This window comes from Hypomesus nipponensis, chromosome 14, assembly GCF_054491055.1.
Source record: "Hypomesus nipponensis isolate SF chromosome 14, ASM5449105v1, whole genome shotgun sequence".
Lineage (NCBI taxonomy): Eukaryota > Metazoa > Chordata > Actinopteri > Osmeriformes > Osmeridae > Hypomesus > Hypomesus nipponensis.
Genome location: NC_140374.1, coordinates 17,595,020 through 17,619,419, shown reverse-complemented (window position 1 = coordinate 17,619,419; position 24,400 = coordinate 17,595,020). Strand labels below are relative to the sequence as shown.

General features: G+C 42.2%; 4 protein-coding genes across 6 annotated transcripts; 2 read left to right on the top strand and 2 right to left on the bottom strand.

The window, feature by feature from the left end:
• The first annotated feature begins 155 nt into the window (after positions 1-155).
• Positions 156-6,117, top strand: LOC146258913 (methionine aminopeptidase 2-like). 3 transcript variants are annotated; one of them, XM_084672530.1, is made up of 11 exons: positions 156-328; positions 1,073-1,186; positions 1,425-1,487; positions 1,771-1,873; positions 2,202-2,363; positions 2,724-2,905; positions 3,330-3,424; positions 3,580-3,676; positions 3,777-3,880; positions 4,983-5,098; positions 5,398-6,117. In XM_084672530.1, the coding sequence occupies exons 1-11, from the start codon at positions 184-186 to the stop codon at positions 5,648-5,650; spliced, it is 1,434 nt and encodes a 477-aa protein (XP_084528656.1). In that variant the 5' UTR covers positions 156-183; the 3' UTR covers positions 5,651-6,117. The 3 variants fall into 3 exon arrangements, with proteins under 3 accessions (XP_084528656.1, XP_084528657.1, XP_084528658.1); XM_084672531.1 differs by having other exon boundaries at positions 175-328; positions 1,076-1,186; XM_084672532.1 differs by lacking the exon at positions 1,073-1,186 and having other exon boundaries at positions 175-328; positions 1,428-1,487.
• LOC146258912 (netrin-4-like) lies at positions 6,101-14,104 on the bottom strand. The gene is made up of 10 exons (XM_084672529.1): positions 13,693-14,104; positions 12,846-13,402; positions 11,182-11,454; positions 10,431-10,557; positions 10,054-10,242; positions 9,030-9,246; positions 8,776-8,903; positions 8,559-8,627; positions 8,118-8,291; positions 6,101-7,876 (listed from the first exon to the last, which is right to left on the bottom strand). Exons 1-10 carry the CDS (start codon positions 13,778-13,780, stop codon positions 7,740-7,742), a joined length of 1,959 nt encoding a protein of 652 aa, XP_084528655.1. The 5' UTR covers positions 13,781-14,104; the 3' UTR covers positions 6,101-7,739.
• A 4,918-nt stretch (positions 14,105-19,022) lies between these two features.
• Positions 19,023-20,202, top strand: LOC146258911 (small nuclear ribonucleoprotein F-like). The gene is made up of 4 exons (XM_084673019.1): positions 19,023-19,176; positions 19,470-19,595; positions 19,734-19,798; positions 19,925-20,202. Exons 1-4 carry the CDS (start codon positions 19,174-19,176, stop codon positions 19,989-19,991), a joined length of 261 nt encoding a protein of 86 aa, XP_084529145.1. The 5' UTR covers positions 19,023-19,173; the 3' UTR covers positions 19,992-20,202.
• On the bottom strand, positions 20,014-24,339 carry LOC146258910 (cilia- and flagella-associated protein 100-like). Its single transcript, XM_084673018.1, has 17 exons — positions 24,186-24,339; positions 23,947-24,011; positions 23,647-23,715; positions 23,478-23,540; positions 23,282-23,373; positions 23,031-23,190; positions 22,865-22,932; positions 22,580-22,743; positions 22,361-22,441; positions 22,020-22,183; positions 21,853-21,931; positions 21,696-21,762; positions 21,301-21,452; positions 21,057-21,192; positions 20,746-20,948; positions 20,552-20,645; positions 20,014-20,432 (listed from the first exon to the last, which is right to left on the bottom strand). The coding sequence occupies exons 2-17, from the start codon at positions 23,963-23,965 to the stop codon at positions 20,325-20,327; spliced, it is 1,719 nt and encodes a 572-aa protein (XP_084529144.1). The 5' UTR covers positions 23,966-24,011; positions 24,186-24,339; the 3' UTR covers positions 20,014-20,324.
• Positions 24,340-24,400: the final 61 nt, after the last annotated feature.

The window sequence follows — 24,400 nt, the reverse complement described above, 5'->3', positions numbered from 1 at the left end:
ACCAACATCTACAGTCTGTCACAACGGTATGACAGGCAAGGCTCTCTTTTTTCAGGTGAAGTTGTGGCAGAGAAACTGTCTAATAGCTCATTATTGGCTCAGCAGCTGCCTCGAGCACAGTTTCGGATGTGGCCACTGGAGGCTCCCAGCAGCTTATGCGTCACTTCATCTCAATCGCTGATCATGGCGGAGCTAAAGCTACAGCATGAAGTGGAACCCGAAGTTCTCAATGGGGATATCGAGAATGAGGAGAGGGAGGACACGGATCCTTCGGAATTAGGCAAGAAAAAAAGAAGAAAAAAGAGGAAGAACAAGGCAATTGCCCCAGGTAAGACACATGACTATGCAAGCTAAATATTCTGGACATAGCGCAATACTGTACCCTGATGTGTCAAAAAGCGCATCAAATGTGGGACACTAGACCTCTCACCCTGTCAAAGAGCAAGTGTTCCTGTCCCAACTGTCCCAAACCTGGAAGTAAACGACTCCTGCTGCGGAGCCCGTATTGAGCCGTCCCATCTGGAAGCGGGACGTTTTGACATCTTCGTTTGCTGTGATAAATGCTCTCAGTTGAGATTTTAAGGGATGCTTGCAACAGGAACGGCAGTTGTATTGCAACATATGGTTTGCTAAACCACTGCTGTCCAATCCGATGTTTAAATTATGTCACAATTTCTCTGTCATTTAGGATTATACAATAACAAATATTCAGCGGAGAAAAATATAACAATCACGTGCAATTGCTTTTATTGCTGACATAACTCTTTGACAAGTTTAGCGCTTAAAAAATATATATAGAAATGCGAGGTTGATCCTATTTTCTGAAAGGTTAACTATTGTCCACATAGGCCTGTTTCCCAAGGACTAGATACGACAATGCTGCAAGGTACATATGCCCTTGGGATTATTGATTCCCAAGGTATAGAACCAAATTATGCATGGCCCTTGCCAAGTTCTGATCCCAGTGAATGCACTTTCTCAAAATGACTCAGAACCATGAACAATTTACTCCTGGTGTGTGCGCGCGTGTGTGTGTGCACGTTAATGCATGTGCGTGTGTGTGACTTTGCAGCAGGGACGAATGAGGCTGAGGGGGATGGAGACACTGGAAGTGTTGGTGAGGTGATGAAACAGTTGGAGCAGCAAGCTCTGGAGGACAAAGAGAAGGAGGAAGATGGAGAAGAAGGTGCAGTATGCCAGGCATTGCCCAATTCTCCCAGGCCATATTCAATTACAGTACCATCAGCAACAGCCACACATTACCATCAGCCTAATCATCACTGTTAAGCTACGGGTCCAGAACAAAATATTCTAACTTACAGCAACAGGAGTCTGTTCCTGTTGCCAATTGCTTTAAGCTTAACCACTGAAATATGAGCTTGTTAGAATATGGCAGTATACTAAAATGTAGTCTTTCTCAACAGAAGGAGAAGAAGGAGAAAATTGTGCAGGGAAAAAGAAAAAGAAGAAGAAGAAAAAGAAATCTTGTGAGTTTCAGTATTTCGAATTATTATGAAAAACATATTCTACTAAGGTACTACAATATGAAACCTATGGCACTAATAAATATAACCCTGTAATATGTAACTAAAGATTACATTTGTAATATACCAGTGGCGGACTAAAACACACCTGTGCTACATCGAATACCGGAACGGTGTTCCAGAGCTACATGTACTGTGAAAGACAATGTGTTGAACGTTTACATAGGCTAAGTCCTCTTTCCTTGTGCTCTCTCATTCTCCTTCCCTCTCTCTATCTGGGACACAGTGAAGGGACAGACTGACCCTCCCACAGTCCCTATTTGTGAGCTTTTTCCCAGCGGAGTTTTCCCAAAAGGAGAAGAATGCGAATATCCCCCATCAAAAGACGGGTAAACGACCTTTATATGACCTCATATTCTCACCACTGGCCACTGCGTTTACATCAATTTACCTATTTTTTATATTATCGGTATCCTTGAATAATAGTTCTTTGGGAGGAACAATTATGAAGAAATTCAGTGTCCTGCATGCATTTTTTAACCAAGTTCTTATAGGCCTAATAGCCCCATTGTGTATTTTGCTGGCTCGCACCCATACAAAATACACCACAGACATATCCAGAACACTGTGAGATATAACATTCTCATTAGAAAACATTTGCATAATGCCAAAATAACCAATCCTGTCTCTCCGCTGTGCGTCCTTTCCCCCCGCCAGGCGCAGTGCAGCGTGGCGCACCACTCACGAGGAGAAGAGGGTATTGGACAAGGCCAACGAGGAGATGTGGAGCGATTTCCGTCAGGCGGCCGAAGCCCACCGCCAGGTCCGCCACTACGTGAGGAGCTGGATCCAACCTGGCATGACCATGATTGACATCTGGTAAGGTTTACTCTGGTCCTGGTGCCCCGCCACGGCCCCCAGCTGCTGCTGCTGACTGCGCAACAAACAAAAAAACATCCTGCTGTTTTTGTCAGAAATAGTTGGTAGTCTTTTTTTGACAGTTGTAAGCTAATAGCTCTGTTTTCCACATCATGAGGGCGTTTGGCGTGAATGTATGTATGTAACTGCGTGTGTGTGTGTGTGTGTATGTGCATGTTTCATCACTGTAAGACAACTGCAGATTAGCAGCAGTGCTCTTTCCCTCTGTACCCCAGAGATGATGATAAACAGATTGTGTAATAAACAGGCTGTCAGTGCTGACCTTGTTGTCCCTGTCTGCTGTCATCCCCTCTGTGCCAGTGAGAAACTGGAGGACTGCTCCAGGAGGCTGATCAAAGAGAATGGACTCAAGGCGGGATTAGCCTTCCCTACCGGCTGTTCCATCAACCACTGTGCCGCCCACTACACCCCCAATGCCGGCGATCCTACCGTGCTGCGCTATGACGATGTTTGCAAGATCGACTTTGGCACACACATCAACGGTCAGCCCCGGCCCCAGCGCCTCTCTGTTTGAGTTCAAAGAAGCTTAATAGATGTGTAATAACAATATACGTGCCTAGTATTATCCCTTACCATTTATTTAATAGTTTAGGATTTGACCAACTAAATATATTATATTTAGCAGATAAAGAATGCATATGTTATGCATTCTCCTTTCACTCTTATAAATCATTGTAGGGCTTTGTTACTCAATAAACTCCCAGGGAATCACATATTAAACTGTAGAAAATGGCTTTATTCAAACACTAGAGTAGGATCCCTGCATCGCGCTGCAGAGGCTGATAGTATCAGAGTGCAGCGCAGCATCAGAACCTAATATCTCAGTAGGCCCATATATTTGGCACATGTCAGCAGAATTGAACGTCACCCTATCCCTTTGCAGAAGACAAATGGTTTGTCTTTCAGGTCGAATCATCGACTGCGCCTTCACCGTCACCTTCAATCCGAAGTACGACAGGCTACTGGAGGCCGTGAGGGACGCTACAAACACAGGCATCAAGGTAACGCAGCTCAGCTTGCTGTGCTCCGCAGATCACTCTAAATCCTCCCTTTAAATAACAGTGCATTATTTAGGAGACGTAGCCAAGATAACTTACTCCCCAGAAGGATAATGCTGTTTGTTCATGTCATGAAAAAAACCTGTTGTCTGTTCTAGTGTGCAGGGATTGATGTGCGTCTGTGTGACGTGGGCGAGACCATCCAGGAAGTCATGGAGTCTTACGAGGTGGAGATTGATGGGAAGACATACCAGGGTACCTGACGCTCATGTGTCTTGCTCTTCTGTGTAGAGGTGAAACACACTGTCTGTTTGTGTTGATGTTTTTATTCGGGGGGGCGGGTTCTTTTTTCCAGTGAAGCCAATCAGGAATCTCAACGGTCACTCTATTGGCCAGTACAGGATACACTCTGGCAAAACTGTGCCCATCGTCAAGGGAGGAGAGGCTACCAGGATGGAGGTTGGTGTTTTCAGCAATATCAGGGACAGTTTAGTCATGTATTATAATGTTATGCAGAGGGAAAGTGCTCCAGTGTCCTCTTTTATGTAAGAAACCGGTGCAATATTAAATAATTGACCTTGACTATGAATAAATTATCTTGAAACTTAAAGTGTAATTGAAAGAACTCACGGCTGGTTAGGGTTACAACAAGCCGCAGAGACCGGCTCAGATTCACACTTCTGACGCTTCCTTCGTCACCCTATTCAGCACTTTAATTATACCTGTAGCCAAATTATCCACTGCATTGAGCTTTGAAGCTGCACTTGTTGAAACTCCAGCTCCTAATTGTATTCTAAGAGCATCAAATGTCACCTAATATGCCTTTATTCCACATGCAAGATCTTTACCTACCTTCCCTGACTCTAGATAGTGCTACAGAGATCAGTCATTGCACAGTCCACGTTTAGCATGCGCCCTCACAGCTGCAATGCCTAACTCTGTTTGGACAGAATTGAACATTTTAATTGGCAAGCTGCTGAGCCTAGCATTTTCCTGATGGTTCCAGGGTAGCTAGGAGAGATGCTGATGTGGCAGCTTTGACTGTTGTATTTTTAGACAGAGTGTTTAGTGTAACAGGGCTATTACCCTCTGTGTGATCAGAGTGCAGTGTGGAATGGCAGTTGGGCGTGCCGAGTAGCTGCAAGCACTTTGAATGATTATTAGTGCAGAGAGGGTGTTGCAGTGTTATCAGCTAATACCACAGGGACTTCTGACAACAGTACCCAACTGATAAAGGGCCCTGAAACACTGATGGAGGCAAGAAGCTAACAGTGTGGGTGTGAAAGGACGCATAAATATGTCATCTGTTGACGTGTTGAGTTATTGATTCAATTTACCTTCTGAGCCCTTAAGGAAAATCTCACTCAGGACAGCTATCCCTTCTTTGACCTTCAGTGAGATGTTCTTCCTGTTCTGTCCTTGGGATAACTGCCATGCACTGTGGGCTTTCATACAAGTCTACTTGGCATTTACAGTTACAAAGATTTGTCTTTTCATAATTATAAGAGTTTGCTTCGAGTTGTCACCATGTCCGTTTGCTTTATCTTCTGTCGCTTGACAGGAAGGAGAGGTGTACGCCATCGAGACCTTTGGCAGCACAGGCAGAGGGGCCGTTCATGACGACATGGAGTGTTCACATTACATGAAGAACTTCAACGTTGGACATGTGCCAATAAGGTCAGAACCAACTCACCTCCATTGGCATAACTGTCCCACGTGGGATTTACAATGCTGAATACAAATGCTGTCCTTCGTTGTGCGGGTTCACAATTCCCTTCATCATCAAATACTCTCTTACACACAATTTACTACCCGACAGGGCCTTTTCAAACGGTGTACAATTTGTGTATGAAAGCTAGTTGTGTGCTCTTCTGACCCCTACTTTCAAACCCAGCAGGACTTCCAACAACCATACATATATTACTATCCCTGTCTTAATCCCTTTTGTCTCTTCCTTTCTCCGGTCCATTCTGAAGGCTCCCTAGGGCTAAGCATCTGCTGAATGTGATCAATGAGAATTTCGGCACCTTGGCATTTTGCCGGCGCTGGCTGGACCGACAGGGCGAGAGTAAGTACCTGATGGCGCTAAAGAACCTGTGTGACCTCGGCATCATCGACCCTTACCCGCCGCTGTGCGACACCAAGGGCAGCTACACAGCCCAGTACGAGCACACTATCCTCCTCAGGCCCACCTGCAAGGAGGTAGTGAGCCGGGGGGACGACTACTGAGGGACGAGCCCCAGAGCCAAACAGGAAGAACGCAGCAGTTCACCACGGACTAAACTCCTCTCTAGACGGATAACATATATGCAATATTGCTGTGACCTAATTTGTGTTGCTTGAGTCCTCCTTTAAGACGTGTGTTTAAGCAAGAGCAAGAGACTGGTGTCATGGCAGTAGCTTACTTGTATTTATTTATCTTTCAAAAGGATCAAGCCAATAGATAAGCAAAAAATTACTTGTCATTTTTAGTCATTATCTTTTGCTGTATTGCTTTTAGAATAAAGGAAATATGCAAAAATGTACCCTGAGATTTTCGTGAACACCTCAACATATTTATGCTATGCTTCCATCCCTCGGTAAGAGCCTGTGGAAAATATATATGCTTTGAAAGTATTTCTATTTCTATATTTATTTGCTCTAATTTATTTTCAGGCAGTTTTGTAAAGAAAAATAAATTGTTACAAATCTGAGAATGTATTACTGTGTTTTTCAAACGCTCTTTTTCAGCAAAGCAAACACAAGTACAAAATGTTGTATTTCTTTTAACCAAAGGAGGGCGATGTTTTTACATCCTGTACATGCAATCTCCACTTACCAAGCTACTTAAGCAAGGTTACTAATTGCATATTCAACTATGGATATGTGGGCTGAATCATGTTATATTGAGCAATCATAAGTCAAAAACGTAATAAACAAGAGTAGAACCTATCTCATTCCCATCATCCCACACATGCACCGACAATTACATTACAAGACAAGGGTATTCAGATGACATCACTAAAGTATCCCAAATATCTGCTTTGCAACCTACAGTATGTGCAAATTCCAGACCATTTATGTCCGTTGATAAAGACTTTGGGACAAGGGCAAAGTTGATGACATCACAGCTAAGGAATGCATCATGTCTCCGGCAACATTTACCCTGCTCCTCAGAGACAGGAGTCAGACTTATTCTTAACTGGGTCTGGGTCAAATATGTCACTGTGTACTCCGGATTTTATACACAGTGACGTCAGTTAATACCCCTTGCTTTTTTTGAAACATTTATTTTGGGGTTAGTGGGTTGTGCTAATGAGATGACACAAAACAGGGTCAGGCTCAGCCGGGTCTCCTCCAATACACCACCTGATTTTGACATGGAAGTAGGTCTCCTGGGGACACTTTGCTGGAGACCTCATTGAGTCAAGTTTGACTTAATGAACTTGACAAAGATACATTCATAAGAGTACAACAGTTCAAGGAGAGCATGTGAAGTCAAAATAATTCCAGCTGAGAGCTTCTTTGTCAGTTTCTGTGCTGAGTCCAGAGGGCAAAGAGCTGGATGTTTTTTGCTCTTGTCAGGAGCCAGCCAGGCTAGTGTCGGAGCGTGGAGAGCAGTAAAGATCAGCCGCCTGATGTCTTAAATGTTTTTCATCCTCTCTCCCCCTCCATGAGTTACCTGTTCTGGCCTGCACAATTGTAGACTCAGAGGCAAGGACATCAAGTGTGCAGACACACACACACACAGACGCAAGGAATGACAATTTCACAGATTTATCATCAATAACTGTTGGAGAAGAGGATAAAACCGTCTGAAATATGTTCATGTGCATAGCTCTGTGTCATTATATCTACATTCAAGATCCTATACCCTTCCATAAACTGGAAGCTTGGATGGCTTTATGACCAACAAAATATGGTAAGCAAAGGCACTTGGAAAACATTGTTTCACATTGACATCAAGTTATTCTCTTCCAAGCTCACTTTTTAAAGTAGCTTTGTTTTCCCTACTTCTAGGGAAAATATCCTGTCATGGTATAGTCTATTGTCTTTCAGACAGTATGAAACCATTAGCATCCGCAGATGTGTGTCAGAGAGTCTTACTGGTCTTGTCTTTTGGGCTGACATTCACAGTTAGTAGGTCTTAGCAAAGTTCTGCTTTGACCACCGTCCCCAAACCATCTTGTCCAAATCTAAAGACATCCAATAACTCTCCCTTCTTATTTTTTCCCCACTTACCAGCTTCCTCATCATAATCCAGCCAAGTTTGCCATTTAGTTCTGTTTTAATCAGTCCATCTCTGTTTCATCGCTCCATCTTCCTGCCCCTGCCTGATTTAGTGTCGTACACAGTCCTTGACTAGGAGGGGGTGTAGTTTGTGCCTCTGGCTCCAGGGTTTGATCAGGCTCTTGGTATTGACCAGCAGATGACCTGTCCTCCAGTCCTTGTGGCCAGCCACTATGTATTCAGACCCTGGGATGGATGGACATAGAATCCACAGAAAGCATTGTAAAAAAAAAAATACTCCAACGGCAAGGTCATGTGAATTTAACTGTTGTGTGGATTTTGGCGGCACTGGCAACAACACACCAACAATCTAACTGAACAACATGGGTCACAAGGTGTGTCAAAACACACCTCATGAATTAATCAGTTGACCCCGTAGCCCAGAAACAACAAGGTGCTCGAAGGAGTGTGTTTGGGGTGAACACACCTGGGTTGAGGATGGGGCAGGTGCAGCCACGGATGGTCCAGAACTCAGGGTAAAGGGTGAGTGTTCCTCGCTGGATCTTCACCTGGGTTCTCTGCTGCAGAACCTTCTTGACTTTAACCTCCACCTCGGCATGGGAGCCCTTGTCATGGGCAGACATGATTCTCACCAACAGCACTGTAGGAGAACATCGACCTCCATTCAGCTTTGTTGGCTCTCTCTAAAACCTCAAATATCCACCAATCTACTCATCCATCCATATGTGTATTTATTTTAATGTTCTTATGTGCACTGTGTACCCCAAACAAAGAGAAATGGGATGCGAATTACCTAATTTGGGCATATAGTTTTTAGTATGCCTGATGCTTTTAGTACTCCCATGAAGGTTAATAGTTCCGCCACTGTTTTCAATGGTGGACTTTCTAAAGCAGCTGCAGCACTCACCATAGTCATACTCCATAGCACAGAAGAGTTTAGAACTGCTGAGAACCATCTCCTTACACTCACATTTCTCTGGAAACGACAAACAGAAATCAAGAAGAGGCAGTTAAGTGTCAGCATGTGTCTTTTATCATTGTCTGCACTGCTTCACCACATTGATCTCTGTGTCTTTGTAAGTGTGAGAGCGCTGTGTGTGGGGGTGGTTTGACCTGTGACTCACCAGAGTGGTGCAGTGCAGAGAAAAGCTCTTCTGCCCTAAAGAGTGCTGCAGGCTCACTATTACTGCTGCTGCTGATGATGCTGTGTCCCATGTGGTCATCTGCTGTGAAGAGCACGTCCATATCTGAGCTGTGGCGCAACGCGGGAGACAACGTTTAATAGCAGCACCACCATCCTCTCCAGCCAGTGATGGGAGCAAGTGAATGTTTTGTGATTATGGGAATTGAAGTCATTTTGAGGAGATGGAACGCTTACCCAGACATGCAGTCCCCGTTGAAGGGATCGCAGTTCCCACCCCAACAGTCACACGGTCGACACCCATACTCATGGAAACCCCAGTATCCCACCATGCACCTGTCACAGCGCGAGCCACCCACGCCCGGTTTGCAGGCACACTCTCCGTTGCTAGGGTTACAGAGGGCAGCGCCCCCGGACAGCGAGGGCACAGAGCCCATAGCATTGCAAAGACAGGCTAAAAGGAAGAAGGGGGAAGGACACAGAACAGAAGGTGGGCCATGTTAACACATCCTTAACACAAGTCTGCTGAGTTCTCTGCATGCGGCCCTGTAACCTCAAGCTAATGGCACACGCGTGCTTGAACAGACCTACACGCACAGGCACAGACATTATGTTCCCAAAACGGAGCGAAAACAAAGATATTTCATCAGCCTCCCCTGAGTGGCAACATTAGTATGTAGGTAGTATGTATTTTACCTGGGGGACACGTTAGGTGCAGAAAAAAAAACAAACACTAAATCACTTGCCCTCAACACTGTCATTTTCCCTGACTGGTATTGCTGTGTTGTGACTGATGTTTTTTTTTATATCTGTCTTAAACACCGTTTTCTTGCAGACAGCATGCTTGTTTTTTATGTTTTTTTATGCTTCAGCATGCCGGGGGAGAAGGGCAGGAATGGGGAAAATGTGCGCACATACGAACCATGGGAAATTCTTCAATCTTTGGCAATTACTGTCACATTCCAAAACAGGGATTTCTTGCTTCAAGTCAAAACATAAAACATACAGTATATAACTCTTAATATTTCATTAAAGTAACGTCTGAAGGATAGGCACTGGAGACAACTTGGCCTCGGTAATAAAATCAGTTCCACTCATCATTAACAGGAACCAATTCCAAGGAACCAGAGTTTTTTAAGTCACAATACTGCTTCAAGAAGCCTATGACATAACTACAACCCGTGCCAACCCATAATAGACTGTCACCATAGTAACCGTCTGGGGGAAAGAATAGAGAAGAGAGTTGGCGTGTCCTCCTTACATTTGCAGGAGTCTGGGGCAGCTCTGGGCCTCCTGGGGACTCTGTAGAAGCCCTTCTTACAGTTCTGGCAGGAATGGCCCTCTGTGTTGTGAAGGCAGTGATCACACACACCTCCCCCACGCCTCCCTGATGTCAGCCACACTCGCCGGTCAAAATGACAGCTGTCCGCATGCCCGTTACACTTGCACTCTGTGTTGAACCAGCAAGATAACAAATCAATACATACTTTCTTTTCTGTGTTTGCCAGTGTGTGGGTTTATGCTCAGAGATAAAACGTGCATCTGAAATAAAACCAGAGGTCTAGCAATTTGTGCTGAAGGCATTACAGTGGAGCTGATGCATGACAGTACTGTGGAGCTTCTCGACCGGCGACTCACTCTTGCACTCGTGCGGCGTCCCTATGATGCCGTTGGCCGACTGCCAAGGCTGGTCGTTGTAGAGAGGCGCACAGCGCTCACAGTGGTTGCCAGCTGTGTGGTGTTTGCACACGCACTTCCCATGGACCTGCCGCAAGCGCAAAAGGTTTGACTACTCAGTACGTTACTTATCCGTTTAAGATATATAGAGTTCATACATTTGATGAGCTTCAGGAGAGACGTGCATGCAATGCAAACTAAATCTCTATTTTGGACAGGTGGAGGTACTTTGTTTGCATCATCTTTATGTGCTCAAGTGATTGTGACTGCAGTCTGGCTGATTTTCAGAAGTTATTTATTATTATTTACAATAGAAAAAACTATGAGGAGAAAAGATTGTTAAGTTGTTAAATCATTAAGTGTTACACTATAATTAAGGATACCTTACTCTGAAATCCTATAATAGAGGGTAAACAATGTGAATGAATATTGTGTCTCCCGAGCTTCTGCCTTGAATACCACAACATAGTTGTAGAATTAGGGAGTGGTGGGAACCCTAAATACCCACCCAAACACACGCACGCATACGATAAGTGATACATACACAAGAAACAAACTGAGGCAAATACAGTACAAGTCTAATCACATAAACAGAAACACCTGCTAGCACATTCACTAACAATGATGTTGTCTCAAAACAACTTGCGCGAGGAGAATGATGTTTATGCTGATGTTTTACAGTCATTCAAAGTGTCTGTGAGTTGGTGCTTACCAGGTGATTTGTCCTGTGTCTGCCTGGGTGGTACCCATTAGCTGGCACGCAGTGCTCCGAGTGCCCATTGCAGAGGCAGCTGCCTTTGACAATGAAATCGTAGATGGCATAATGGGCCATGGGCAGAGCCTTGGCTTCAGGGTTTTTGGCCTGGCAGGGGCAAGGTTGGCGCTGCAGAAGACGGACTCTCAGATTGGTGACCATCAGATGAACCCGGGCAGCTGGGCTGTAAGGATCCAGTGAACGCCAGGGGGGAAAGGCTCTGTAGATCACCTGGGGGGGGCGGGGGGGCAGATGCTGGGGTTCAGTCAGAATCTAAAGTACATACTGAGTAAAAAGGTATTCTTGCCATTCATTTTAAATTGTACTATACTGTTATTAATTAAATCTTTATTTAAATAAACATTGAGTGAACATATTGAGGCACATCAGGAATACATTTCCTCATGGTTACACTGAGGTACCGTGACAAAAGCATAAATCATGCAGTAATGTTCAGTTCTTTGGTCTAAAGAATTTAAAACAAACCTTTATCTGGTTTGCCTTTCATGCTCCTCAAAATAGAAGCAGCTATTCAAGAAACATCTGACAAGCTTCAATAAAAACAAGGTAGTGAAATGGACAACACATTTTCTGATTTTTAAGAAGCTGTTGGACAACCTACTGTTGTCATTTGTGTATTTGGTGAAAGCAGAAGGGTAATAGCTTGATTATTCCGATGTGTTTGCTCCATGCGTCATGTAGCATTGTGCAATGTCTCTCGCATGCCTACTCAGAGTCAACCTGTCTCAGTATAGCCAACCTGCCTCAAATCAGACACATGGACTTTTGTGATGATTGTGACTGTGACCCAGCTCACTCCAAGAGGGGGGGGGATCAGCATTGGGGGGTTTCCCCCTGGTTGTCTGCACAGACACATAGAATGATTATAATTATAGAGGGTGAGGGGCTTACACAAGAGAGCTGACACAGCAAAATACCTACCTGTAGCCAACACTGCAATTATGAGATAAGTCAAAACCTGAGATATTCACAATGTTCAACATCTCTCTCCAGAAGTGGTTCACAGATTTTGGAACCAAACCATATGCTGAGTTGGCCATCACAGTACTGTCTCTTACTCTCATCTGTTTAAATTAAGTTGGATGTTCATGAATAAACCATAGCGCTGCTCCTATCATTATCTCCCTCCTCCAACTCTGGCTGCTCTGATAATGCAGCACGTCCAAAAATGCTTTGGGAGCACATCAGAGGATTAAGTGAACATTGATATTCCACTCATGCTTGTCAATAGTTAGTGCAGCTGGGAATGCGCTGTAACAAAATGCATCCAACTTTGTTGTTTGATTAGATCAGTTCACACAGCTTATTTGTTTATTCTGTGCCTGTTTGACACAGTGAGTGCAGTATTAAACTTACTGTGTACTTGCAACAACCTAATACAACAGTGTTGGTGGTCATTTGAAGATTCAACTAAATGCACTCTGACTCTTCACTGTGCATGTCATAGTTTAGCTAATTCAGCTGATGAGGATGTTGTCATAAATACAAATCTTGAGATTAGTATTCCCTGTTTGAATGGTCAGTGGTCAAAGTGATTGGCTCAGCCTAACACTACCTGCTCAAATTGAAACCCACTAACCACAAACACAAATACCTCTCACCTCTCCTTGGGTACAGGGGAATGCTCCTGAGTACTTTGAGGTGCAGGTTGGCCCATTTTCCTCAGCAAAGGTATCCTCTGCTAGTCCAAAAGTGCCAGCACAGTCCCTAGCAAAGTACCTGAGGATCTTCCAGGACCGGCCAAAGTCCTGGGAGCGCTCCAGCACCATGGCTGCAGGACGGGCAGAGCGGAACACCAGGATGAGGTGGGTGAAGTAGAACTCTGTCTCCAGGTCTAACTGTATCATCTCAGTCTCCACCCCCTCTGCAGACTGCCACCAGGTATCTGGGTAACGGAAGGATGAGTCAGTCATGGCGGCTGGCAGGTGGGTCTGGTGGGGGACAGATGCATTGCACTTGCTGCATCTGGGTGCAGAGCAGGACTCCTGACTGTATGAGGCACCCGTTTGTTGGTAGAAACAAAAAGAGTCTGTGGAGTTTGTCCCACAAACAGATTGGGTTGTCAGTCTTCGACCCAGGACCAGGTTCCCCATGCGAGGGTTGCAAGCTTGACCAGCACAGCGACTCTCCACAGCGTGTCCCTTAGATTCCAAACTACCTGGAGGACAGAAACAAAATGGGTGTTGGGGTTGACACGTTTGTAATTTGGTCATGGCATTCGTTTATCAACAAACCTACAATTACAGTTACTACAGTTATGCAAACTAACGAATATCAAAAAATAATAACATACTCTTAACCCTCAAACAAACGAAAAGTAAATTTCAAGTTGTCCTTCAAACGTTACTAAATGTAAAGAAAACTTTTAAACGTCTCTGATACATAAATGATGACAGGAGAGAACTTGTTGCGCGTAATGCGTTGTCAGTTGCTGTTGGCTATACTCACTAGCCAAAAGAAGACGGGCGCACAGCTGGAACAATACAAATGAAGTCCACGGTCTCATCTCGAATATCCCTGTAGTTCTAGAGGACATTCAAGAAAATGTATTCTTCTAGTGTTGACAACGAGCGAGAATAGTGGCTGTTTATAGTCACAAGTAAAGGCACGCTCTTTCATAGATTTTACTTTTGCCAAATGTGCTTTCTCTGGCAGGCATTTCCTTCCCAAAAAAGACCTGGAGCGAAAGTTACAAATAAAACATTCACTGTTATTAAGTAGTCATTCATCTAGAACTGTAGGAACTTACAGTATTTTACAATACCATTACATTCGAGCTTCAATAGAAAAGCGCATTGATAATAATGGTCTTAATTTCGATGCGATATCTTTAAAGACTCATTCCTTAAATCCATGTTTACCCTGGGCTATTCAAAGTTCATCTTTATAAATGGCATTAGAGTCGTTCATAAATTGGAAGAGGTTGAAAACCCCGCCTTCTCGTTCAGTGTTTTTTCCAAACACGCCTCCCTTACTTGAACACCCATGTAGTGGCTGAGGCTTCATGAGGTAGACTACCTTGCAAATATTTTGGAGTTAACGTTTTTTCGTTAATATTTTTTTTGACATTTGAATACTCGCGTGTCTGACATATATTGTTCTTGAAACCTTGCCTTCTAGTAAAAAATAACGCCTCAATTTAATCAAGACATTTTACTTTAAGTCACATTGAATAATGTATAAATAATAATAGGCTACAGTATATGACAGTCTTATTCTGTGTTTACTCTTTTACATTTGACATTTGGTGCCTTAACCTCCCAAAACCACCCAGCCTCTTTCATGTCCCAAGCAGGAAAAATATGATACTTCCTCTAACTATCTAATTGTCATATAGTGTACAAAACATTGATATCATTTTAAACAGTTCTTGACAACTTACACAAATATATGTCATCATGTTTGCACTTATACTTATATATTGTGAGCAGACGGCAGGGAGAGGTGAGGGGAGCGGTGGTTGAGGGCAGGTATCTGGCAGCCCATGAGACCCACCCCAAGCCATGTAGGACTTCCTGCTTCAACGAGACAGGCTGTGTCTTCTTGACAGGGTTGATTGATTGTGTGATTGCTTATAAAATGGTGTATGTGATAAAATAAAGAGGCTTGTGTATGGAAAGTGGACTGAGTGTGCCAAGGTTTTTGTTCAGCTTGTTATAGTGGAAACCCCACACCCCTTGACCTGCTACAATATGTTTTCTCTTGAGACATGAGACATTCTCTTTATCATGTTATTGCATTCCTGAGGCATACCACTTATTACTAACTGCAACTCATTTACCAGCAAGTCATGTGGTCACCTCTGGAGCTGGGGTCATGTGACCCTTAACCCTAATAATCAGCTATTTGCAAATGTTGTTGTTTACCTCACCAACGGCATGTTGATATCACAATCAGTCAGTGAACATAAATATATTTCAGTTAAAGGTGATGATGACGCTGAGATCTTATCATCGTACATTAACATTTCTGAACGTCATTTCTGTAGAGGAATGAGAGAGAAAGAAGTGTGCGCTGTTGAGGAATGGGTGAATGTGTTTCAAAGATTAAACACATGAAACCAGGAGAGACCACTTCTCCATCTGAATATCGACTGTCAGTGAGTCACTCACTGTTTGTCTCAGACTAACCTGAATCATCAAGGTGGGTAATGGCTGTCTCTTACTTAAGGCGTTCTGACCCTGGCGAATCAAGACATTCCTGGAATGCTGTGACCCCCGTCGCACTGATGGCCTTTCTCTGTCTCTGGGAAAACAGGGTTCCTTGTGAGTTATTTAGATTTTCTGTGAGTTAGTTTGTCTGAAGCCCCTTGAGCATCCCTAACATGTTTTCCAGTCTGCAAATCCCGAGAATAACCATGGAAAAGGTTTGAGGAAGGATGTTTAATCTCGGTTAGACTGCCTTGCATTCCGCTTTGTGAGATGAAAGCAACAAAGAACAAAGAGAACCACCTCTATAGCCTCCTTCCAGACGTTTTTGACGGTTAGGGTTTTTACGGTGTGCTAGACTTTATGAATTAAATCAAATATATTTAGATTGCAACAACCCATCTATGAGACCTGTATTTGTCAGACCTGCAAAGGACAATGGTCTTGGTCTGCAAGATTCATGGCAGTGACCTAAATGATGCACCCCCACACCCCATCAAAGTTAATGGCAGCTTTGTTCCCCACCTGGAGAGAGAGTGCTATGCCAGTGCCTTTTCCTTTAGCTTCGGGCCAGTAGAACTGGCCTTTCCTTGGCTCAAAGCACCAGTGGTCGACTGTGATGACAGACATGGGACTGTTAGTACACCACTGACCTGCTTTATTTCCAGACTGTAAAAGGATCTCACTCCCTCCCCCCTGATGGTTCATGTCACCTCGTGCCTCATGCTTCCTGAACAAGAGAGACCATTGGAAGGAATATGTGTACACCCTTTTAGAAGCCAGACATACAGTATAGTCAGGTATAATACAGGGTAGGATGTAAAGCATGGCTTTGAGGGTAATGAAGATGTTTCCGCTACTACATGATCTAATTACCTGATCTGTATTTCTTGTCCTCCTCATTCTTTTTTCCCCTTTCAATGTATCTTCTTTTTCCTTTCACTACATTTGTCTCACTTGTACTGTGACTCTGAAGACAGTACACATCAACTATCATCCACACATTCCCTCTGTCAGCATGCATGTTGACACTGTTTAGTCTCTGGCTCTCGAAGCTCAAACTCATATTTCTCTTCATTGTGCAACAAACTATCTTGTTGCAGACAAAACAGCACTGGGCAGAATTAGCGTCAGCCAAGGACTAGGGAATTTTGTGAGACTTTTACCTTCGCCAGGCAATGGATCTGTCCCAATTCTAATTGTAAAGTGAAGAAGAGGTAACTCAAGCCCCTAGAAAGATGAAGACTGCATATGACATCTGTGACATCTGTCTTTCGACGTGAATTAGCCCTTCCTGTATTATTGCGCTGAGGATATCAGGAAAAAGAGAGGATGGGCTGGTTTATTTCAATGACACTGTTCATTGTGTGAACCAAAGATATAGTTTCATTTCCCTTCTTTTTATCAGACAGTGTATTACGACACATGCCAAACTGAAGAATGCCTTTTTCGTTTCCACAACAAAACAAAAGGGTCTCTTTGGTTCTCATCATTTTTGCTCCACTCCTCCTCTGTTTAAAATGGTTTCTAATGAAGAGACAATCGTTACTAATGTTATGGTCCAAGTGCTGACAATGAAAGGAGTATATTGATTATCAATTAAGGATCCCAGCAACACAGTGTAGCTTTATCATTAACACGGAGATGAACTACGTGAATGGGTCAAATGAGACAACAAACAGGGTGCTGACAACTCTAACACCCAAGCAGACTAGTTTCCTGGAGGATATTTGTCCCCTGCGCAAAACTGGGGGTGATGTCATGGCCAAGGCCATCTGGGGCATTAGGTAATGATGGAGCAAGAAACCTTGAAGAGAAAATGAAAATGGTTTGGGTGTCTCATACATGGTTCTGATCTGTGTTGTCAAGAACGTAAAATATGTGGGTCACTGAAGGTTTTGTAAGGATTGTACATGGTACGTAATAACTACTCTTTTATGGACTTAATTATTACAGTATTATTTACTTAGTGTTATTTACTGCTGACAAAAGGCGATGGAAAATACCACACCAGGGTCTGAAAATGTAAAAAATGTGGTTTTAGCGACAGAGAAATTTAAACGTATGGTCGGTGCCGTGCCATCTGCTTTTTGATTCATTACTATGTCTTGAACCTGTCGCCCCACACCTTTGCCTCCTTCTCCCCACTCAGATGATAATTAACACGCTTCTGGTGCCTGTATGGTGAACAAAAAGTATGATGGTCTGGGTTGAGGATGATGCAGAACCAGGGTCAAAGCGTACGTTGAGATAGGAATGTCTGCTTCCCTGTCACTGTTGCCCAACTAAAGTCTACGTCTCTTTGCTGTGGAAAAGCACCCATGTGGAGGACAACTTCTTGAATAAACATGTTGATCTTCAGATAGGTCAAGGACAGAACATACATCTTTCCTGCTGACACCATTTGATTTACAGTTACAGTTATTTGCACTTTGAGTAACTAAAATGAAAAAAGGCTATTCCAAAACAAATGTATCCATTGTCCAGAAGCATAACATATATATTATTGAGTAGTTAATTTAAGACAATAATTTTTATTGGTGGTACAGTAGGCTACTTGTTGCCTAAATTACCACATCATGTAGTTAAAGGTCTTCTATGGGCACTGGTCATGCCAAAATATATTTCCAGTCACTTTCCAGCGGTAACAGGTGCAGTATTGTTTTCATCCGGTTTTTGTGTCCTTATCACAATTTTCCTTGACACAGATCTTTTCCCAGGTTGTACTTTCCCTGTCTCATAAATGGGGAATGGATCATTGGACGTTGGAAAAACAACAATAGGAATTAATGCTATCCTTGCCATCAACCCAAGTTTGGATGGAAATTGGCAAGTTGTCTGAGACTGGATTTGAGTTTGGCTCAGATTGTGTTTAGCTGAATCTGTAACTAAGGGAGTTTTGAAGAGTATCATAGAAACATGAGCAAACTAAAATCTATCCGATTACCTGTATCTAAGGAGTTTGGAAGTCTACATATATAAACAAAGAGAGAAGTATTTACTTACACCAGCTACAGCACAGCACCTGGAAAGAAAACGTTAAAAGGTTCACAGCATGAACCTTTCTAAATATAATACTCAAATCATGGTTGGTTGAGAATGTTATAGTTGTTTTTGTTATGATGAAACTTAGGGTTAACAGTATTGTATACCCCTTTTCATATCAGCACCCATTATTCAGTCTTATTCTCATGTCCTAACATATAGATATTGCCTGGTGTGAAAGTCGTCAGCTGTAATCGTTTTTCTTACAGGGTGTCACGAAATACAGATTGAAAGATAAATGAATTTTTGGTTAATATTTTACGAATGAAACTGCATTCCACTAGCCTAACCGATTCCAAGTGAATTATTTGCCTTGCACACCTTACTGAATATGAAACTAATTGAACAGAATTAATTTTTTTCCTATGCAATGTCGATGTCGATGCATTGTGTTAACCTACCAAAGAGAACATTGCCCTCTCGTGGTAAAGATTACAACATGTAGTTTGTTACATTTGAAACGAACAGCAACAAAAGTAACAGTTTCACAAATGTGTTATGTAGCTAGCAATGTTTTAACCGGTGTACATTTAAATAAGGATGAAGTTTTCCGCACATATGTGTTAAGTAGCTAGCAACGATTAAACCGGTTTATCAACTTTTCTGCACATGTTGTCCTGTGACGTTTTCTTTCCACCAATCACAGTCAAGGGTCAAAGTAGCGTACTTCCTTCTTCGAAAACGGCGTGCAAACGTCGTTGAAGTAATCAGTCTACGATCCTTTTTTGGCTACAAAATGGTAAATTCACTTTTTACTTCTTGGTGTGTTCGATGAGAAGGGTGCTCATACAAGTTTTTCCTTTGATATGTAGACCTCAAATTTATTTTGCAGGCACACCTACATTCATTTTCATAGCTAGCTAACATTAGCTAGTGTTAGCTCGCTAGCATTAGCAACCTAGCCACCGTAACTTGTGTAGGCTAGCTAGTGGCCTGTTCAGCCTTGTAAGATAGTTGTATCCGTGCAGGCGTGTACAGTAGCCCGTCAGCTTTTCAAGTGAGTACGTTTTAACTAACTGTTTGCAATTACAGAGTCTCCCATTGAATCCAAAACCATTCTTGAACGGATTAACGGGAAAGCCGGTGATGGTTAAGCTGAAGTGGGGCATGGAATACAAAGGCTACCTAGTGTCTGTGGATGCTTATATGAATATGCAGGTATGTGGCCGCCAAAAATCCCAATTCAATTAACCGAAAATATTTCTGCACAATCCTGTGCAACTCCAATTGAACCACGGTTCATTTTCCCAATATTGCATCCTCAAGTAAACTCAAACTTTTCTTGATTCATTACAGTTGGCCAACACTGAAGAATATGTTGATGGAGCACTGGCTGGCCACCTCGGAGAAGTGCTAGTCAGGTGAGGATCTGCAATGTGTCTGATAATTAACACACATACGATGGTGCGATAGGAACTAGTAATATCATCTACTCTTCTTGTTGTTGTGTACTGCAGCTTTGTAAGGAAATTCTCTCCCTCTCTCAGGTGCAACAATGTCTTGTACATCAGGGGAGTGGAGGAAGAAGAGGAGGATGGTGAAATGAAAGAGTGAAGAGGTGTCATGATGCATTACCTTTTTACTTCAATGGAACTGTTAGAATTCTTGATACATTCTTGTCTTTGATATTTTTTCTTTTTTGTGTATTGAGAAAACGACTGTTTCTGATTCTCCATAACATGTCTTTTTTTTTTGTACTATGACAATTTGTTGTGCAGCTTGAAGCACAACTTAATAAAATTGTGCACATTGCACTTTTCATGAATATTTGTCATCTTGCGGTATTTTTATTTGAAACACAAGGATACAAATGTTTATTATTGAAAAAAATTGAATTAAGATAATTGTAGGCTAATGCATAACTTCTGTATTGTGGTGGGATTTTGATCAAGTGAAGAAGTACAAAGCATCTTCCTGCTCCTTTGAGCTCATGACATATACTTTGTTCTTCTTGACCTCTGACGGCTCAGATCGAGGCATCAGCTTACGTCCAGTCTAGAACCATAGAACACATAGAACGTTTTACGTTGTTGGGCATCTGTCTAGTTTGAATATGTTATTTAGTCCAACCAGATGCACAGCTCTCGTGTCAGTAGATACAAAGAAATACAGACCTGTTTCTTGCTATCACTAGTCGCCCTCTCTATAGCTATTTTGAGTCTTTCCTCATGGTGACGTTTTTTCATCTCCATCTTCTCCTCACGCATCCTTAGGAACGAAAACAAAAGCAAAAAAGTTGCATCGATTTTTATAGAAGGGAATCAATGTTCTTGGATATGTGATGATTACAAGGTGCGTGAGAACTCACTTAAGTCTCTTCTCCTTCTCCTTTGCTGTTCGGATAGCTTCCACGTTTTCTGAAGGTAGTGTGTCCAAGCGCTCCAGGACCTCCTCCATCCGGCTCTCTATGTTGGCCAGCATGTGAAGGGTGCTGATGTTGGTTCCCACCTCCCCCCCACACATCTTAAACACCTCCTTCATCTTGTTGTGCAAGATTTTAAGCATATGATCCTGCAAGAGAAATTTGAATTTATCAGAAGTCTAAACTTTAAATCACTTCCGCAACAAGTCGGTTTTCATGAACGTATGTCAAAGGATGAGAATATATGTGAGAGTGACCTGTTTATCAGCTCTATATTCGCCATAGGAGAAGATCTTGGACTTCAGCTCCAGATCAGAGTTTTTCTCCTCCTCCCGCTGGATTGTGTTATTCAGGATGTCAATCTGCTGCTGCAGGACTTGGGTCTCATTGGCTCTACAGTAGAAATGCAAATATACTCACACATCTCTTAAATTAGTGTGCATTGGCGTGCTAGTATCAGATTTGTACTTAATGGGATCATTTTCTGTCTTTTAAGCTTACGTTTTGTTTTGCGTTAGCTGGACAGTTTTGCAGATCTCGTCCCTGGCTTCCTCAGTTTCCTGGAAATTCTGGATGAAAGATAAGTTCTGCTCCTCCAAGTCAGTTAGGATATGTAACATTTCTCTTGGGTCAGTGAAATATAGCTCTGGCTCCTTTGAAGAGACATGAGGACATGTTAGTTATCTACCGGGAGTCAGATGGCTGAGCGGTTAGGGAACCGGGCTAGTAATCTGAAGGTTGCCAGTTCAATTCAGCCGTGCCAAATGACGTTGTGTCTTTGGGCAAGGCACTTCACCCTACTTGCCTCGGGGGGAATGTCCCTGTACTTACTGTCTGCTAAATGTACTGTGAGAAAATGAATTGAAAATAGTACATTAAGTTGCAAAGACCCAAACCTCATCACTGTCTGAAGGCTCTATCTCCTCTGTGATGGATCCCTGTCTTCCAGGGCATTCCTTCCCACTGCAATTACAGACACATGATTTCAAAGTAATGTAACTTAATATTGCTGATCTCAGCTAATCTAACACAAAATTACAAATGCTGTTTAACCTCTTGCTCTGATGTCTTGTCTGTGTAATTTTAGTCACTTTGGAATTACTTCTGCCATTTGGACATACTTTCTTGTCATCTTGGGAGAAAAACAAACTGAAAGTAAGTAACCTAGCTTTGGGGGTGATACTAACATTATGAAGGACAACAAGGCTATCGGACCTTACGTGTTAAAGACTGTTTATCTTTATTCGGTTTCCCCAACTGCTCTACCACTCGCTTCTCTTTCTTCAGCTTTTGCTCTTTGCGCCACTCTGCTGGTGCGACTGAGGTCAGAAACTTTTTGTAAATCTGGTATTCCTTCAGGATTTCTTGGTATTTTGATATGTCACTAATAAAAAGAAAACATTTAGTGTCTATATTCTGCATGAAGTTGGTAGAGTGGAGGAGAAACTAACATTCACATGCTTAGGTACAAATCCAGCTCGAAGGAGTTAACTCTTGAATTGATCATTTTGAATGACAACTTTTGGACGACTGAAGCACTTTACAGTTCAGGTGTAATTACCTTTTAATTGATATAATTTTTGCCATGACTTTCTTAATTTCTGTAGTTCTCTCAACTTTCAAAAGTGTTTCTTTCTCAGCCCTGAGGGAAAAAACACAAAGAGTGCATTTGAGTTATCATTGCATAGTAATACATGATTAGGCTACTGACATTTAAATGCAATGGCTGACATACAACATTTGATCCTTATGACTCTAAGTTATGTGTACCAAAACTTACAACTTAACAGCTTCCACTGAGTTCTGGTCATTTTCTTTGATAAATCTTTCAAAGGCAATGGCATCATTCTCCAAATGCTTTTCAGCCATATGGTTTCTCTTCTTCTCTACGACCATGTTCTTCTCTAACTGTTTGATAGTATCAAGTTTCACTGACAGAGAATACTGTAGAGGCAGACAGAAAGCTGTTGTAAATTACAACATTACATATTGCTAAATAGATTTGCCTATACTATCTAGTCATAGTAGCCTACCTAGAAAAACTGTTGTTTTGTATAGATTTTACCTGAATCATAAACATTTCTTTCTGTTTTGCCAAGTAATCTCTCACACTTTCCCCTTCGTGACGACAACCTGGTGAATATCATTATAAAATGTGGTTGTATACATCAAAACCACAATATTCAGCACAATGCAATACACTGTGTGGTGCCATGTGACTCCGGTCCTGCCTTTAGTGACTACAGTGGCCCATGTGTTGTTATCTCTTATGGATTCATCCGTTTCTGAGATGGATTCTTCAACCATCCTCAGGGGGGCAGAGCGAGACCTGAGCCTAGACAGGAAGGTGCTCTTTAGCTCTGTTGGCAACCTATTAAAAAACTTCTTCTCCTGAAGGACAGAACACAAGTGTGTCATTTTGGTCACTTAGACAGTATGCACTAAGAAACACTTCAAAGTTGATTCAGAGAACAATACATACTTGTTTCTCGATGATAGAATCGGCCTCTCTTTTTGTAAAGATGTCCACATCCTTAGGAAGCACAAAAGGGTTAGCAGATCCTCTGTCCTCATCTGTAGGGAAACATTACCACACAACGCTGTTTCAATACATTTCTGTTTCTAAAGTCTCATGAAGAGATGAGTCACCTAGTCACTGTCTTAACTTTGAATTGTACCTCTATTTCTTGATTTAAGCCACATGGTATCAAGAGTTGACTTTGTGGTCTTCTCAAAGCTTTCTGTAAAATAACCCATTGAGTATACAAACTTTGTATATCACCATCGACTGTCATTACAACATAACATTAATAATAAATGATTCTCTGTAGAGATTAAATACTGTACCTGCCATACCAACTCTCCTTTTTGAGAGGTATTTTGCATCAGGAGTGGAACTGACTGCACCTACTTTTACTAAAGATTGATTGACACAAACAATTTATTGAGTTCATTAAACATGAAAATTAAAATGTAAGATTTAAACTGTTTACACAGGGCAAACATTTGATTGGAAGTAATGTTTGGCATTTCACAATTAGACAGTACAGTACACTTCTCAATAATTTTATGACTAAATATTTTGAATAATACCATAGATTGTTAACTGTATATGATAGGAGAAGTTATATTATATAGTAAGGTTACCTTTCTTTGTGACTGGCATTTTTTGAGGAATTGCCACTATCTGATCAGATCGAGCAGTTCGTTTGCTTTGAAGCACACCAAAAATATACATTTTCTCTTTCGATTAAAAGCTCTTGTAATTATGTGATAGCTATTTCCAACCGTAAGAATCTAGACCAATTAAAAGTATGTTTTATATAGTATGCCTTTACATAATCATTTTCCGCTCTAGGTTTAAAATATTTATCTAGGCTACTTACCTCACTATTTTTGTAACTACTGAATTCGCGTATCTTTTTTGCTATTTGAACTCCAGCTTTAAATTCAAGAAATGATTATGTTTATGGTACAGAGGTTCTTGGAGACACATTCGAATATAAACAAACTTGCGCACGTAGGTTACTCCAGGGTAAACCCCTCATGATGCGCTCTTTACAGTCAAATGGAGGAACGTTATCGATATGTGAAGTTCTCC

Bases quoted from the DNA above. Each gene is read 5' to 3' on its own strand.
- LOC146258913 (XM_084672530.1), top strand. From the start codon at position 184: ATGGCGGAGCTAAAGCTACAGCATGAAGTGGAACCCGAAGTTCTCAAT. The intron at 1,187-1,424 runs GTGCAGTATGCC...CTTTCTCAACAG, and splicing joins GGAGGAAGATGGAGAAGAAG to AAGGAGAAGAAGGAGAAAAT. The intron at 1,874-2,201 runs GTAAACGACCTT...TCCCCCCGCCAG, and splicing joins TATCCCCCATCAAAAGACGG to GCGCAGTGCAGCGTGGCGCA.
- LOC146258912 (XM_084672529.1), bottom strand. From the start codon at position 13,780: ATGTCCTCTAGAACTACAGGGATATTCGAGATGAGACCGTGGACTTCA. The intron at 13,403-13,692 runs GTGAGTATAGCC...TCTGTCCTCCAG, and splicing joins CGCCCGTCTTCTTTTGGCTA to GTAGTTTGGAATCTAAGGGA. The intron at 8,628-8,775 runs GTGAGTCACAGG...TGTCGTTTCCAG, and splicing joins CTCTGCACTGCACCACTCTG to AGAAATGTGAGTGTAAGGAG.
- LOC146258911 (XM_084673019.1), top strand. The intron at 19,596-19,733 runs GTATGTGGCCGC...GATTCATTACAG, and splicing joins ATGCTTATATGAATATGCAG to TTGGCCAACACTGAAGAATA. The intron at 19,799-19,924 runs GTGAGGATCTGC...TCCCTCTCTCAG, and splicing joins CTCGGAGAAGTGCTAGTCAG to GTGCAACAATGTCTTGTACA.
- LOC146258910 (XM_084673018.1), bottom strand. The intron at 23,374-23,477 runs GTACAATTCAAA...GTTTCCCTACAG, and splicing joins GCTTAAATCAAGAAATAGAG to ATGAGGACAGAGGATCTGCT. The intron at 21,932-22,019 runs GTAAGGTCCGAT...TTTTCTCCCAAG, and splicing joins AGATAAACAGTCTTTAACAC to ATGACAAGAAAGTATGTCCA.